General features: G+C 40.5%; 2 protein-coding genes across 5 annotated transcripts; both read left to right on the top strand.

Annotated features, from left to right (window-relative positions):
• Positions 1-205: 205 nt before the first annotated feature.
• LOC116266654 (lysine-specific histone demethylase 1 homolog 2-like) lies at positions 206-3930 on the top strand. Its single transcript, XM_031647962.2, is given in 3 exon segments — positions 206-1349; positions 1352-2515; positions 2633-3930. Coding segments are annotated over 3 exon segments (2253 nt in total). The 5' UTR covers positions 206-982; the 3' UTR covers positions 3355-3930.
• Positions 3931-5790: 1860 nt separating this feature from the next.
• On the top strand, positions 5791-14181 carry LOC116266655 (uncharacterized). 4 transcript variants are annotated; one of them, XR_007575139.1, is made up of 4 exons: positions 5791-6028; positions 6106-6211; positions 13118-13198; positions 13336-13360. XR_007575139.1 is itself a non-coding variant. In XM_050081108.1 (4 exons), exon 4 carries the CDS (start codon positions 13747-13749, stop codon positions 14044-14046), a length of 300 nt encoding a protein of 99 aa, XP_049937065.1. In that variant the 5' UTR covers positions 5791-6028; positions 6106-6211; positions 13118-13198; positions 13452-13746; the 3' UTR covers positions 14047-14181. The 4 variants fall into 4 exon arrangements, 3 of the variants coding, with proteins under 3 accessions (XP_049937065.1, XP_031503823.1, XP_031503824.1); XM_050081108.1 differs by lacking the exon at positions 13336-13360 and adding an exon at positions 13452-14181; XM_031647963.2 differs by lacking the exon at positions 13336-13360 and adding an exon at positions 13466-14181.
• Positions 14182-14314: the final 133 nt, after the last annotated feature.

Genomic DNA, 14314 nt, shown 5'->3' on the forward strand with positions numbered 1-14314 from the left:
CCTAACTTTTCTCTTTATACGCCAAACACCAAATTGGAAAATGGTATAATAACTACCTACTGCTGCCTGCATCTTAGGTTAAACAGACAATCACAGCATTAGTCGTTATTTGGATGTGTAATCATGTTTGTGGGACCTTCATCTCGTTTTCTGCTCTGAATTGTAGAATCAATACTCGAGGGAAGGACCTTCGCCAGATAGAGAGAAAGAGAGAGAGGAGAGAATTGGATTGGCGTTGCGAGCGAGATTCAAGTCCTCTAAGCCAGGGGGGACATGAAGAGATCGGATTGCCATTAGAAGCCCTCAACTCAAATGGACAGCGGGAGTCGCAACACAACCACTCAAGCAGCAGCTCTAAAGAGAGAGGAACCAACTCGCCGGTCATTTTGTGGCGAGAACTGTTTTGCCAAACCGTAATAACGATAATCACGTACCGTTCTTCTAGGGTTACCGTATCGGTCGTGATTCCGGCGCTCTCCCGCTCCTTTTCAACTCTCTCTCGCGCTCTCGCTCTCCCGCGCGCTTCTTGAAAGCCTTCTCGTCACAACCTGCAACAATCTCTCTCTCTTTCTCATCATAATCAGAACCATATCTCTCTTCCCCGTGCGTGGTGCTTGCCCATAAGTGTCTGGAGTCTTTCTTGTGTCCATTAGAAATCGAAAATCAAGAAAGAACCGCCTCGCTAGGGTCACCGCCTCAGAAACAGAAACCCGGACGCGGCGAGAGTTTCAGCCCTTTGGAATGCACCACCAAAGGTAGCTATCTCCAACCTTCAGTCTGTCTCTGTAGGGTTCTCGTTATTCACCATGTCTGCTCATGTTTTCACCTACCCATTTCACCATTATGTTCGTAAGAGAGCGATTTCCACGCATGTTTTGAAGTATGCCCATAAATTTTAGCAAATCTCCATGACCTAGCCGATTCTGCCCGATGGATAGACGTGGTCGTTAGTTTCTTGTTCTGTGTATTTACCGGTGACAAGATGGGGGGCACTGCGGCAGAGAGTAGCTGTTGGAGAACAACAAGGAGGAATGCAGGACGCAAAAATTATGATGAGAACATGATAGATGAGATCATGGAGAGCCATCTTGGTAGCATTCCGAAGAAGCGGAACCGTACGGTGGCTGATTTGCAGAAGGAGACGGAATTAGAGGCCATGATTGCCTTGTCGCTGGGGTTCCCGATTGATGCGCTGCTTGATGAAGAGATCAGAGCTGGGGTGGTTAGTGAATTGGGTGGGAGAGAGCAGAATGACTACATTGTGGTCAGGAATCATATCCTGTGTATGTGGAGGGATAATGTTGGTAAATATCTGCACAAAAACGAAATTATGGAGTCAGTGAGCAATGATATGAAGGGATGGTCCGGAAGGCGTACGAGTTCCTTTTGTCTAATGGGTATATCAATTTTGGGGTTTCAACTTCTATCAAGGCAGAAATTCCCAAAGAAGCTACTATGGGCAGTGTGATTGTCATAGGTAGTGGTCTTGCTGGATTAGCTGCCGCAAGGCAGTTATTGAGCTTTGGGTTTAAGGTAGTAGTTCTTGAAGGAAGAAAGAGACCTGGTGGGCGAGTTTATACAAAGAAAATTGGCCGCAGAGGTAGGTGCGGTGCAGCAGATCTTGGTGGTAGTATTATCACTGGAATCCATGCGAACCCACTCGGAGTTTTGGCAAGACAGTTGTCTCTTTCTCTTCACAAGGTGAGAGATAAATGTCCTTTGTATAGGCCGGATGGATCACCATTGGATGAGGAAACCGATTCAAAGGTTGAGTTCATCTTTAATAGATTGTTGGACAAGGCTACACAACTGAGACAGACAATAGGTGCAGAATCTGCAGCAGGGATTTCACTGGGTTCTGCTTTGGAGACATTCAGGCAGCTCTACAGCGTGGCGCTTAATGTGGATGAAAGGCAACTTCTTGATTGGCATCTGGCAAATTTGGAATTTTCAAATGCCGGTCTCCTGCCACAATTGTCACTTGCATTCTGGGATCAGGATGATCCATATGAAATGGGTGGGGATCACTGTTTTCTTGCTGGTGGTAATGGTCGCTTGATCGATGCTATGTGCGATAATGTGCCTAATTTCTACGGGAAGACTGTGGATACAATTAAATATGACAGTCATGGTGTTGAAATGATAGCTGGAGGTCAAGCTTTTCAAGCTGATATGGTAATATGCACAGTGCCGCTTGGTGTTCTCAAGCGTCGGTCCATAACGTTCTCTCCAGAGTTACCTAAAAGGAAACTCCATGCAATAGACAGACTGGGTTTTGGATTGCTCAACAAAGTGGCCATGATATTCCCCCATGTATTCTGGGGTGAGGAGCTTGATACTTTTGGCTGTATCAATGATGATAGTTCAAGGAGAGGCGAATTCTACCTGTTTTACTGCTGTCACATGGTTTCAGGCCGACCAGTTATTATAGCTTTAGTGGCAGGTGAAGCTGCGATAACATTTGAGAGCACAGATCCAACCCATTCGCTTCACCGGGTTCTAAGTGTTCTCAGAGGTGTGTCTGTTGGGAAGATGTCCTGATACAACTATTTTTTTTCTTATATTTTTTTGGATGTTAGTTTAAAGGCATAGTTTTACTTGCCCTGGTAATAACCTTTAGCCACGTTTGCAGGTATATACAGTCCCAGAGGTATTGAAGTACGAAACCCCATTCAGACGATATGTACTAGATGGGGAAGCGATCCTCTGTCCTGTGGCTCATATTCACATGTCAGGGTTGGGTCATCTGGTGATGACTATGATATTCTTGCGGAAAATGTGGGGGATGGTCGGCTTTTCTTTGCTGGTGAGGCCACATCCAGGCAATACCCAGCCACCATGCATGGTGCTTTTTTGAGTGGATTGCGGGAGGCTTCTCACGTTCTCATGGCTGCTAGAAGTAGGCAGACTGCTGTAATGAAGCCCATACCAAGATATTCTCAACTGTCCGAGGATATTCTCGTTGATCTGTTTAAAAAGCCTGATCGGACAGTTGGAAAATTTTCCTTCATATTCGATCCCAGAACAGATGATCCCAACTCTATGGGGCTCATGAGGATTTCTTTTGGAGAAAATCATGACGTCAAAAACGTGGGCGAAGGTGAAAATGCTAGAATTCAATGCTCATCTAAATTACAATTACACCTATATGCGGCCATATCTAAAGGAAAAGCAGATGATCTGAAGTTCGTTAGTGGGAGCAACGAAAATAAGCTGATTTATCTTCATAAAAATATTGGGCTGAAATTAATGGGGAGTAGAGGATTAGGAGCATCAGGAAACTGCTTAGTTGCAAGCATTGCTGGTGCACGAAAATCCAGTGGACGAAGCAGTTTTTCTTCTGTGAAAACATGACAGCTTCCTACTGCACAATGTTTCTTCTGAACATGCTTACGCAGTCTTCTTGAGTATTCTTGGACGTTGGGATTGGTATCCATGCCTCGAAGAAAGATAACCCAAGATATTGGCACCAAAGATGGTCAAAGGAGGCAAAGAAAGCCCAACTTTCATAGTCCTTATTGCTTTTGCTATGGGATGAAATGAAAGACCCACTATTTTTTTGTCTGAAGAGGACTGGTTCCATATTTGTCCATCCATTTCAGTGAATTGCTAATAATTCTTTGAAGGGCACCTAATGAAGTGATGATTCAAATGATTGTTGAATTTACTGTTTCTACATGCCTTTTAGAAAAGCAAGGTTCGGTAACTTGGAGAGAATTAAAATGCCCAGAAGCTGTTACTGTGATGTATGGGTGTGCAACTCCATTTAGGTGTATTGTTGTATTGAAATGCTTTGTAGCTATTTGCTGCAACAATTTCTTCTTATTTTGCTGTCAGTGACTGGGTGTACTCTGCTATGTTGTTGAACCATTTTAGGTTGCGCCTGTTGGTGTAACGTATCATGCACGTTAGCCTTTCTCTTTGTTTTAATGATTCTCTTAGCTGCCTTTTTTTTTTGTGTTTTCCAACTTTTTTACTTTATTTACTCTCTTATAATATCTTTTTCATTTTTGAGTCGTTATTGTGGATTCAAATATACGTGATGGCCTGATAGGTGAGACTATTAGCCTATATCGAATTCTTAGAAGTTCGACCTTCTAGTATGTGCACAATTTTTTTGTGCTTTTATTGCGCTCTGCTTTTCACTGTCAACAAATCATTCTCACATATTGCCCAATGTGGTACTCCAAATAGCATTTCTTGCTAAGCTAGAATCGCATCATAAGGTCATATATCCACAAAAAGCTCGGCAACTTTCCTACTTGTCTGCACATGTGAACTGTTACAAAGCACAAGAATCATGGCAGCATGCGATATGATGCTACATCTACAATTTGCATAAAAATGAAAAAATAGAAACTTTCAGAAACTCTCCTAATGATTTGCGACAATGAAAAAGTACACTAGTTTTTTGATAGCGTTAAAAGTGCACACAATTATTTTCATGGTTGTTCAGAAAGATTCATAAGCTTGTCTGCGTCAAATAAATTGCCAATTTAGTCAACAAATTATTATTTACCCTCTAAAGACACAATATAAAACCATGTGCATGACTTTATTAATGCAATTATGTTTTCTTTGAAACAGTTTGAGGAAACTGTAATACAGCTAAATTAGAACATAGGACTAATCGATAAAAGGTCATTTTTTATTAATGCGCAAAACTTAATTGTGTTTCTAGCAATATTAAAGTCAGACATGTCTATAGTCAATTCCAAAATTTTACGTGTCTTTTTGAAAAATTAAGAAAGGAACATTAACTTCTATATCATGCTTCACTGAATTTGTTTACTATTTTTTACATATTAAAGTTAGATGTTGTTTTTCGACTCATTCGAAACACCTCTAGCATTCGTAAATGGGGTGGTTGTTCTTCACTATATTGAACTTTGAATTTTAAAATGCATTAGAGGTGATTAATCCCATTGACATAGATATACTATCCGTAGTATGATGTACCTTGAATGCGACGGCGTTGTGATTAAGTGTATGGAGGTGCAACATCTATATTGTGATCCAAACGCAGTTTTTTGTTTTTTAAATTCTAATGCAGAAAATTTATACTCATGATGTGAGACTTAACTGCACTTCTAGTGGTATGAAATGTGTTGGTCAGTTCATGTGCCTCTTAAGGCCTATAGCTGCTTAGGCCTGTGAACATGGTGGTTCTCATGAGATTTGATCTCGGACTATTTTGTTTGACAGCCAAAACCCATTCCACTGCACCAACTCTCATAGGGCTCAAAGACACTTTTTTAAGGTTTTATGTTTTCAATGATCAAAGGCGTTTGACCGGAAATCCACTGTAGCAAGGGAGATATATTTTAAATTTTAAAGTTTCCTCGTTTTTATCAAACGCGAAATTAAAAAAATGCCCGTTAAATGCATTTTCAGAAATATCTTTTGGGAAACTCCTTTCCTTCCAGAGGGGTGAAAAAATAAACCCCGGTTTATTTTTCTCCCCGTTAGGGCTCGCCTTCGCCTCCCACCCACACAACGCCTAAGGCTGGGCGTCGGGCCGAGCCCGGTATGGGCCAGGAAAATCCCGGCTCGGGCCGGGCCCGGGCCCGACAGCCAGGCTCGGGTCGGCCCGGCCCGGTAACTAAAAATATATATATATATTTTAATTTTTTGGTTTAATAATATTTTTTTATTCTTAATAAATATATTTTATATTAAAAAATACTATTTTATAATTAAAAAATATTTTTTAATTTAAATGGGCCGGGCCCAGCCCGGAACGAGACCCGGCCCGGCCCGATACCCACCCCTAGCTAGCAACGCCTCCCTCTCCCTCCTGCCGCAAGCCCGCAGCTGCCTCTTTCGCCCTCTCACTCGCCTCTCCCTCCTGCCGCAAGCCCGCAGCCCGCCTCTTTCGCCCTCTCACTCTCCTTCTCCCTCATCCTCTCTCTCGTCCTCTCACTCTCCTGCTCCCTCGACCGTCTCTATCGCCAGATCGACCTCATCTTGCTCGCCGCCATAGATCAGATCCTCATCAGATCTGTGCATCTCCGTCCCTCCACCTTAGGTAACCATCTCTCTCCCTCTCTCTCTCGATGTCGTCGCTGTTCTTCTGCCGTGAAAAGCAGCCAATCCCTTGTGCAGATCTGTGAAGGCGGAGGAGTGACGCCGGAAGAGTGAAGGCCTGTGAGGGAACGAGAGGCGGTCCACTTCGCTGGTCGACTCGTCATCCGTCACTTTTTGCTATCAGGTAAATCCCAATTTCTTCAATTTGTGCCTGTGTTCTGGAAATCCCAATTTCTTCATTTTGTGCCTGTGCTCTGGAATCTTCTCATTTCTCTTTCCCGTTTCTCGATTCCTGCATTTCCCTCTTTTTTCTGTATGACTTATTTTGATTTTGAGTTGGTGAGGGAAGGTTTGCTTGCTTCTTCTTCCTGTCATGCATAAATACCAAAATGTTATGACAAACCATTGTGGATTCTTGATTTTACTTTTAGAAAAGACATGCATAAGTACCAAAAGTTCACGATCTAAACATATTTTTCCTTCAGTAGTTAATGAAATTTTAGCATAAACCATCACGTTTGTTTGGCATGGATGTTAGACCGTTGGTTACACTTTGTAGAAGAGTTGGCTCCTCCTACCTTATTATAGGTAATTTGAGCTGGTAGTTTTTGAAATTCTTCAAATTAATGTGGAATGGATGAGTCATCAAGTAAATCAAGTAATAATTTCCTTCTAAGAACACACCAGCAGACAGATTGTAAAAAAAGATGTAAAAAAAATGAAAATTTCAAAATTAAAGTATTAATTATTCATGGTATCTATATATGTATGTATGTCTGTGCTTTACCATATATACATCTATATAATCATTTTAGGAGTCTGCAGTACTCTTTGAATAGTATTAGAAGGATAACCACATGGACTTGGAGTTCATAGTTTGACTAAAATCAGTTTTTATCATATACTGTTTTGCCTTCCGAAAGTACAATTCTTATGAGAATCTCTCGTTTCATCTCTTGTTTTTCTAAATATGCTTCTTCTTGCATTGTGAAAATGTACTGATCTGCCCGGATTTTAGCTAATTCAAAGTTTATTTAAGAAAGACCAGCTTCTGCAGAACTTGGAAGCTTTCTGGAATCAACCATCATAGCAATGTGCATGTCGGAACTTAAATTTCTAGTTCTGTTCCAATGGAAATGAATTCATATATACCAGTGTTCGTGACCAAGTTTTTATGACTGGTTCCTAGTTAACTTCTTAGAAGCACAAATCCTGCTAGTTTGAACCTTTGAGGTGATTTCAGTAACTATGGATGACCAAATTGCTTCTATTTTGGTACTTTTATTGCCGTTCCATCTCATCTCCTATCTGTAGTTCCATAATTGCGACAACAATCCAACTCACCTATGGGGGCACTGCTCTCTTGGATCTCTCTAACAATGACATCGTTGGTAGGCTCCCTTTTAGTATCAAAATGGAACTTCATAATTCGAAGTGCTGATTCTCACCATCAGCTGCTTAAATGCCAGAAAGAGCCGAGTACCTTGTCCTTGCTACTGAGTTCAAAACGAAACCCAAGTCTGAACCCACATGGGATCAGCAGCAGTTGGGTATGCCTCCTAGGCCCCCATCTATAACTTTAGCTTGCATAAAGAATGATGCCCATGCTATTCACTGTCTGCATGACAACCACAATCCTCCCTGCTGCACCAGCTACTAAAAAATAAATATGGGAAAGTGTCATTTTAAGTAAGTGGGCGGTTAATCCACCACCCTGGTTACGGTCGAAGCCTACCCAATGCCCCTAGGATCTAAGGCTGCTTTGATCTAAGGCTGCTTTAGGTGTCTCGAGATGACGCTCATGCGATGATTAAGTGTAATCTTAAGTGAAGATTCACAATCATCAAATAACTGAAGTGGATCAATTCCATTTCAGATAGGAAATCTGCATTTGTCATATTTTACCAGGCCATTCAGATAGCTCGAAATTGAAAGCAAATGGGAGGGAGCAGCAATTCACAAATTGTTCGGTTCTATTGCATGGCGGTAAAATAATATGTATTTTCAATTGATTTATTTCGTTAATGATATCCTCTTTCAGGTGATATTTCTTTCTTGAATGCTCATCACATTTTGGATGCTACACCTTATTTCTTAGGACACATGTTCTCATAACACGTATTTTAAGAATTGCATGATCATATTTCTAAGAAATATGGCATGATTATGTTCATTATTTGTTTGTTAGGTTCAGAAACCACATCTATAATCACATCATAGTAACTAGAACAAGAACGTGATACTTTTGGAATACGTGTTATAGGAAAATGTGTCCTAGAGACACAATGTCAACATCCTCCTGGACTCTCAATTAGACCAGTTGAGCCCCCCCTGGAAAACTTGACGGATTTATGTAGGGTGAAGTACTGATCCAGCCTGTATGCGAGTGTGCGACGACTTACTATCCAGCCATCTCTTGTATTTCTGACTTTATAGTAGAAAGATTAATATGTATAGATTTGATTTGGATTACGACTGCAAGAACACATGGCTCCTGGTATGCACTAAATTTCAAACACATACGTTTTTAGAGACGATCAATCCAGTGGCGGATCAGATCAAGTACATGTTGAACCTGTGGAGCTTTCTCCTGCAAACAAAAAATCAGTTGGAATTATTCCCTAGAATTTTAGAACCTCAAAAAACTCATTAAATTAGATCTATACTCCTCTCTTTCTGGTTCCATGCCTTCTTGTATAGAAGAAAACTTATTCAGGTTTTCTTCTTAGACCTTGGTACAAATTATGGTCTGTTGGACACTTGGCCCTTAGAGATAAATAATCTAAAACTGTTTCTACCATTCAGAGAAAGTAACCAACTGTTAGCTAACATATTAGAAGTGCTCGGAACGTATCCCAACCTAATCTAGAGTAGCTTGAGCAACAATGAACTTTTTGGTGCTCTTTCGTCAAGCTGGGTTCAATGCCATTATCTCACACACTTCGATGCCTCCCATAGCAACTTCATTGACAGGATTCTGTGTTAGACCTCTCAAATGGCACAACTATAGGAGTATGTACTTTGTGCTAATTATCTCAATGGACAGATTTCAGCAAGGATATATCAGTTAACATTCTTGTCTGAGACAAATGTGTGCGAAGCTTATGTTTATGGTGGTATACCGCTAACGATTGATAGGTTAAAGAAATGAGAAGAACTGGACTTACCTTCGAACAATCTCAGTGCGAAAGTACCTCAGTAACTGGGGCATCTTGTTGCTTTGATCGTCTTGAACTTGAGGAACATAAAAGTAGGTGGAACAAGTTCCATTTCGGAAAAGCAATGTGCAAAACCTGCCTACTAGAAGAATATCGAAACCACAATGCATTGGCAGTGTCAAAACCAAGCCAAAGTGGGCAGAGAAACACAACCTTGTCAGCCATTACTGTACCAATTTTTCGTGCACCCTTGTGTCTGTCACTTTTGGTATTTGCACAGTTGGTCAATGACAAGTTCACAAATCTGGCCTCATGGTTGATGAAACTGCCGTCCTATGGCCCTTAAAAGGTGAAAATTGTGTTTTTGGAATATATTCCTGTGTCCAATGAATACAATTTTCTTGTTTGAGAAAACATGACATGATTATGCTCAACTTTTGATTGATAAATATGAAACCGATTTCTGTAACAAAAACATGGCCTTCTTAAATTATATGTTTAAAAACATGCATTCTACCATCAAACACCCATTAATGCGTAGCCCTGACTCTCCACGATTCGCTTTGTGAGTACGTGTTTCGTGCTTTGCCCCCACGAATTTTTCATAGATATAGAACTAAGAGAAAGTGCAGATAGTAGAATGGCATGGATAGAACTTTATGAAAGGTCAAGTTTTACAATGACAAGACCAACAGAAAGTACAAACAATAGGATGACTGGGTTTGGAATGTATAGAGCTTATTATCAAAACGGTAAGAAAACCATCTTGACATTTTTTACCACTTGAAAACTGTATTTGAGTTCCTAAAGTTAAGTCCAACTTTTTTTCAAGAAAGAATCAAATAAAGCTCACCTAAAAACTTTTTTCAATGCTACCAGACACTCCTATAAAGGTGTTGAGTTCTTTCAACAACTTTTAGTTGAATCTTCTTGAGCCTAATACTTGGAGATCTTGTTGATGGCCAAAGAGTTTACCAAAATACAATTCAGGTTAAGTTAAACCTAAGTTGAATAACATTGGGTTAAGCTTGGGATACTATTTCATTTGTCCTTCCTTAACCTGATACTAGTGTCTTGGCTGAGAAGGAAGAAGAACAAAAATTCAACTTGGTTAAAGTATTTTCTTAGCACAAGACATATTTTTTACATTAGGAGGCGTTTGTTGCGCCGGAAATCCACTGTTCACCGAGAAAAAAAATTCAAAAATTTAAAAATTTTCCATCCTAACAAATGCAGAAAATTTTTTTCGACCGTTGTGGTCGATTCCGGAAATTTTTTTCCAGAAAAAAATTTCCACCTGGAGAGACGGAAATTTTTTTCCGGAAATTTATTTTTGCCCGTTAGGGCATGCTCGGTCGGAGAGCGCCTCTTCCTTCTCTTCCTTCCTGCTGTCGCGAGTGAGCCGCAGCTGCTCCCTCTTCTTTGTCGTCGTCTCACACGCAGAACAGGCGCGTCTCCATTCTCCTCTCCCTCTCCGCATCAGAGTTCCACGCCTCCACTCCACCCGAGCAGTGCAGCCGCGAGCCTCCCGTTCCTCTCTTTCTCGCAAGGTAGTGTGTGTGTCTCTCTCTCTCATTCTCTCTCTTGTTCCCCTCTCCAAGTAGGCCTCTCTCCCTCTCACTCTCACTTCTGTCACCCTTTTCTACTGCGTGTGAATGACTTGGCCACATAGCGCGGCAGTCAGAGGCAGCAGCAAACGGGAGGGGAACTCTGTCTCGGGTGCCCCTTTCTCCCTCTCCGACGAATGCCGGCTGCGCTCTCACTCTCTGGCCAGCCCAGATTTCTAATGAATGACCAAATTAGCTGTTGTTTCATTTCTGTTTTTCATATGACCAGTGATGTTTCCATTTGGTTCTTAGATCGGTATGATGTTCACTGGATGAACCTTGAGTGTCTTAAGATTTTGGTATGGATTTAGGATGTCTTATTATTTGGCGTCAATTAGTTGTTTTGTTTTTCATTTGCTTTCTTTGATGGTATGGACTACTCATTCTTGTATAATAAATGCCCTTTTGTAATGTTCCTGTGTTCTTCTTCTGCAATTTGGTTCCTGTGCCTTTTCCCTTCCTCCCCTCTGTAAAACTTAATGAACCTGTCCAGATGATGCACTGAGACAATCAATAGCATCAGTGTGCCCCTTGCAATTACTCCCCTTAATTTGTTCCCTGCCCTTCAACTCCCCAACTCACTATCGCAGTTCCTATTTGTCATGAGAAGCCATTGCAGAACAGTAAAGCAATGAGGAGGAGTTTAGATTCAAATTGAGATGGCACTGACTGTGTTACATTGGTCTTGAAGTGATCCTGTTAATAAACATAACTAGTTCTGCGACGGTCTTTATTTTCTTTTCTTCTACAATATTTTCTTCAAACCAAACCTTTTTTGTGGTGTTTATTACATTTTGATGGATATAAAACTTCCTTCCAGGATATGAAGCTTCTTCTCCCACAGTCTGTCAATAACTGAATTTTGCTTAGTTTTTTTTACGTATTTTCTTGTTCTTTATAGTTTGGGGAATGCTTTTATTCATTTTTTGATCTGGAAGCTTTTGATTTGACTTGTGTGTTCTTTTGCATAATGCAACCCTTTATCTTCTTTATGCTTGTAAATGAAGGGTGCTTCAGCAAAAGAACTGTTTTACTTACTAGGGCAGAACAGTTAGGATCACCTCTGTCGCCGTCTGCACCTCTAGCTCCTGTCCATACAGTGCCAGCGCCTGTTGTGACAAATCTTAGAAAGTCACAGTCCTTCATTCCCCACCATTTTAGGAGTTAACTATAGATATTGAGGATATTGATAATGAATATGACAATGCTAGACTTAATGAACTCAAGGTTGTAAGACGTCAACAAAATGATGCTCAAATTTATGTATGGAGAGAGAGAGAGAGCTGTTAAGTGGTCCATCTTGTCACATTTTGTTTACAATTTTTTAAAATTAATTATATAGATGTGTTTTTCATGTCTAAAAGATCTATGTTTGTACGCCTTGGTAAAACTACATGGGGAGGAATTCATTACTCCTTAAAATTTGTACGCCTTGGTAAAACTACAGCCAAAAGATCTATGTTTAATCCCCGTTCTTAATTGTATCCAATCTGAAAAATTAACTGTCTTGGCTGTCTAAATCTGAACTGCCACTCTTCTTAGGAGAAGCTTATTAACCTCAAATTTTATTTCCATGGATCTGATTTATCATATGTTTTATAGTGATCCACGATAAGATCTATAGTTGATCAAATGAATGATCTTAAGAGATTTTTGTTTCGTTTTTTAATATGGGTTCAATTTGATCTTATCAGCAACTCAACTTACAATTCTCATTTCTGCAAAGTTTCTATATGATACAGAAGTTACAATCTTTGGGTGGTTTCATTTTTTCCCCCAAAGAAGAACAAAAATGTTTACATATATTTTTTAGAGATGTAACAAGATGAAGTGCCCATATGAAGTAAACAGAATAGAACAGAACAAGACATTCAAAACCCTGATAAATCAGAAGACCTCCTTATTTACATGACAGTAAGCAGAGTACTACATAATTCAACAGCTTTATTTTTATGCTGACATTTCAATTCTTATTTCAAATTGAATAGAACTTGAAGGACTGATCAGGACTATCTCCTTGAGAATGAGAAAGAGAGAGTAGATTGTGTCGAACTTTGCTGCAGTTGTTTTTTGTTCCTATCGTGGGGTTTCCTGTTGTTTGTCTTGTGTGTATACCATTTTTTGCTGTTGTTTATTTAGTATATGGTCGACAGTTTAATATAATAGGAAACAACTTTTTTGTAACTGATAGATCAGTTGTTACTTGTTATACAGTAAAGTGATACTTCTCCAGCTTAGTGTTGTTGGTTTGATATATTTAGGGAACAAACCCTAATCCTTTTGTTGTCTATTTGACTTTCTTTACATTTTTTTATGTAATGGAAGGTCCATACTGATGAGACAAGGAGCAGTCTTCAATTTGCAACCAGGGCACTACGTGTGACAAACTGAGTACAAGTGAATGAGGTTTGTTACGGTTATTTATGTATGTGGTGTGGTTATTTATCTCATTTTTGTAAATCTGGACAAATGTTTCTTTATCATCAAACTAAGAATTAATTTTCTGGAAATCTGGAAATATATTTCTGTACCATCAAACTCAGAAATATAGAATTGGAAATATATTTCTGAGTCATCACACACACACCAAAATTGGAATCGGAAAAACTTTTCCCATTTCATTTTTCTATTTCCTATATTTTCAGAAATATATTTTCAGAAATATATTTTCAGGCTCCTCGAAGAGTGCTCCTTGAAGATTTACTGCTCGAGTTTAAGATTCGATTTCTTGACCCGACATACCTTGGTTCAAGTACCTGAATCCGGCTCACTCACATGCTGAAACTTCGAGTCCTCCTCAATTGGCCGCATTCTGCAGTTTTACAGATCGTTGGGCGAGACAGAGGCAGGAATCCCTCGAGGTTGATCGATTGCTGTCAACTCGGCGATTCGTTTTGGTGAAGGGGAGCTCGATCGGAGGTGATCTTGTTCGATCTGAGAAACGGTAAGCGGAGATGAGTCTGAAGCAGATTTTGACGTCAGCGGCGCTCAAGGGAGTGACGGAGGCGAGGGCTAGGATCTTCGGGCACGTTCTCAACCCGACGGGGCAGAGATCTCCTCACAAAATCCTTCGGAAGAAGCTGATCGGCGATAAGGTGGCGGAGTGGTACCCGTACGACATCAAGAAGGACGACCCCCTGGTGATGGGGAGGCTCGAGCACGAGCGCTTGGCGAAGCTCGAGATGCTGAAGCGTCGAGGGAAGGGCCCGCCCAAGAAGGGACAGGGCAAGCGTGCCGTTAAGCGCAACAAATAAACACTGGATGCATTTTGGGTAGGTGATGCTCTTTTCTGATCTGTAGGAGTTTGAGCAGTTGATGATGAACTGCCGTGAAAGTGTGTGATTATTTGTTTCGAATGGATGAAATGAGAAATTGGATTGTAGTGTCAATCTTGTGGTATACTGATGGATAGGAGAAGATCGACATAGAACGAATTGCAGGGCATTAACGTATAACATGAATGGGTTGCAATTTAGTCTTCACATCAATAAACATGAGTTCAGGCTGTTCAACATGTAAATG

This window comes from Nymphaea colorata, chromosome 13 (assembly GCF_008831285.2).
Source record: "Nymphaea colorata isolate Beijing-Zhang1983 chromosome 13, ASM883128v2, whole genome shotgun sequence".
Taxonomy (NCBI): Eukaryota; Viridiplantae; Streptophyta; class Magnoliopsida; order Nymphaeales; family Nymphaeaceae; genus Nymphaea; species Nymphaea colorata.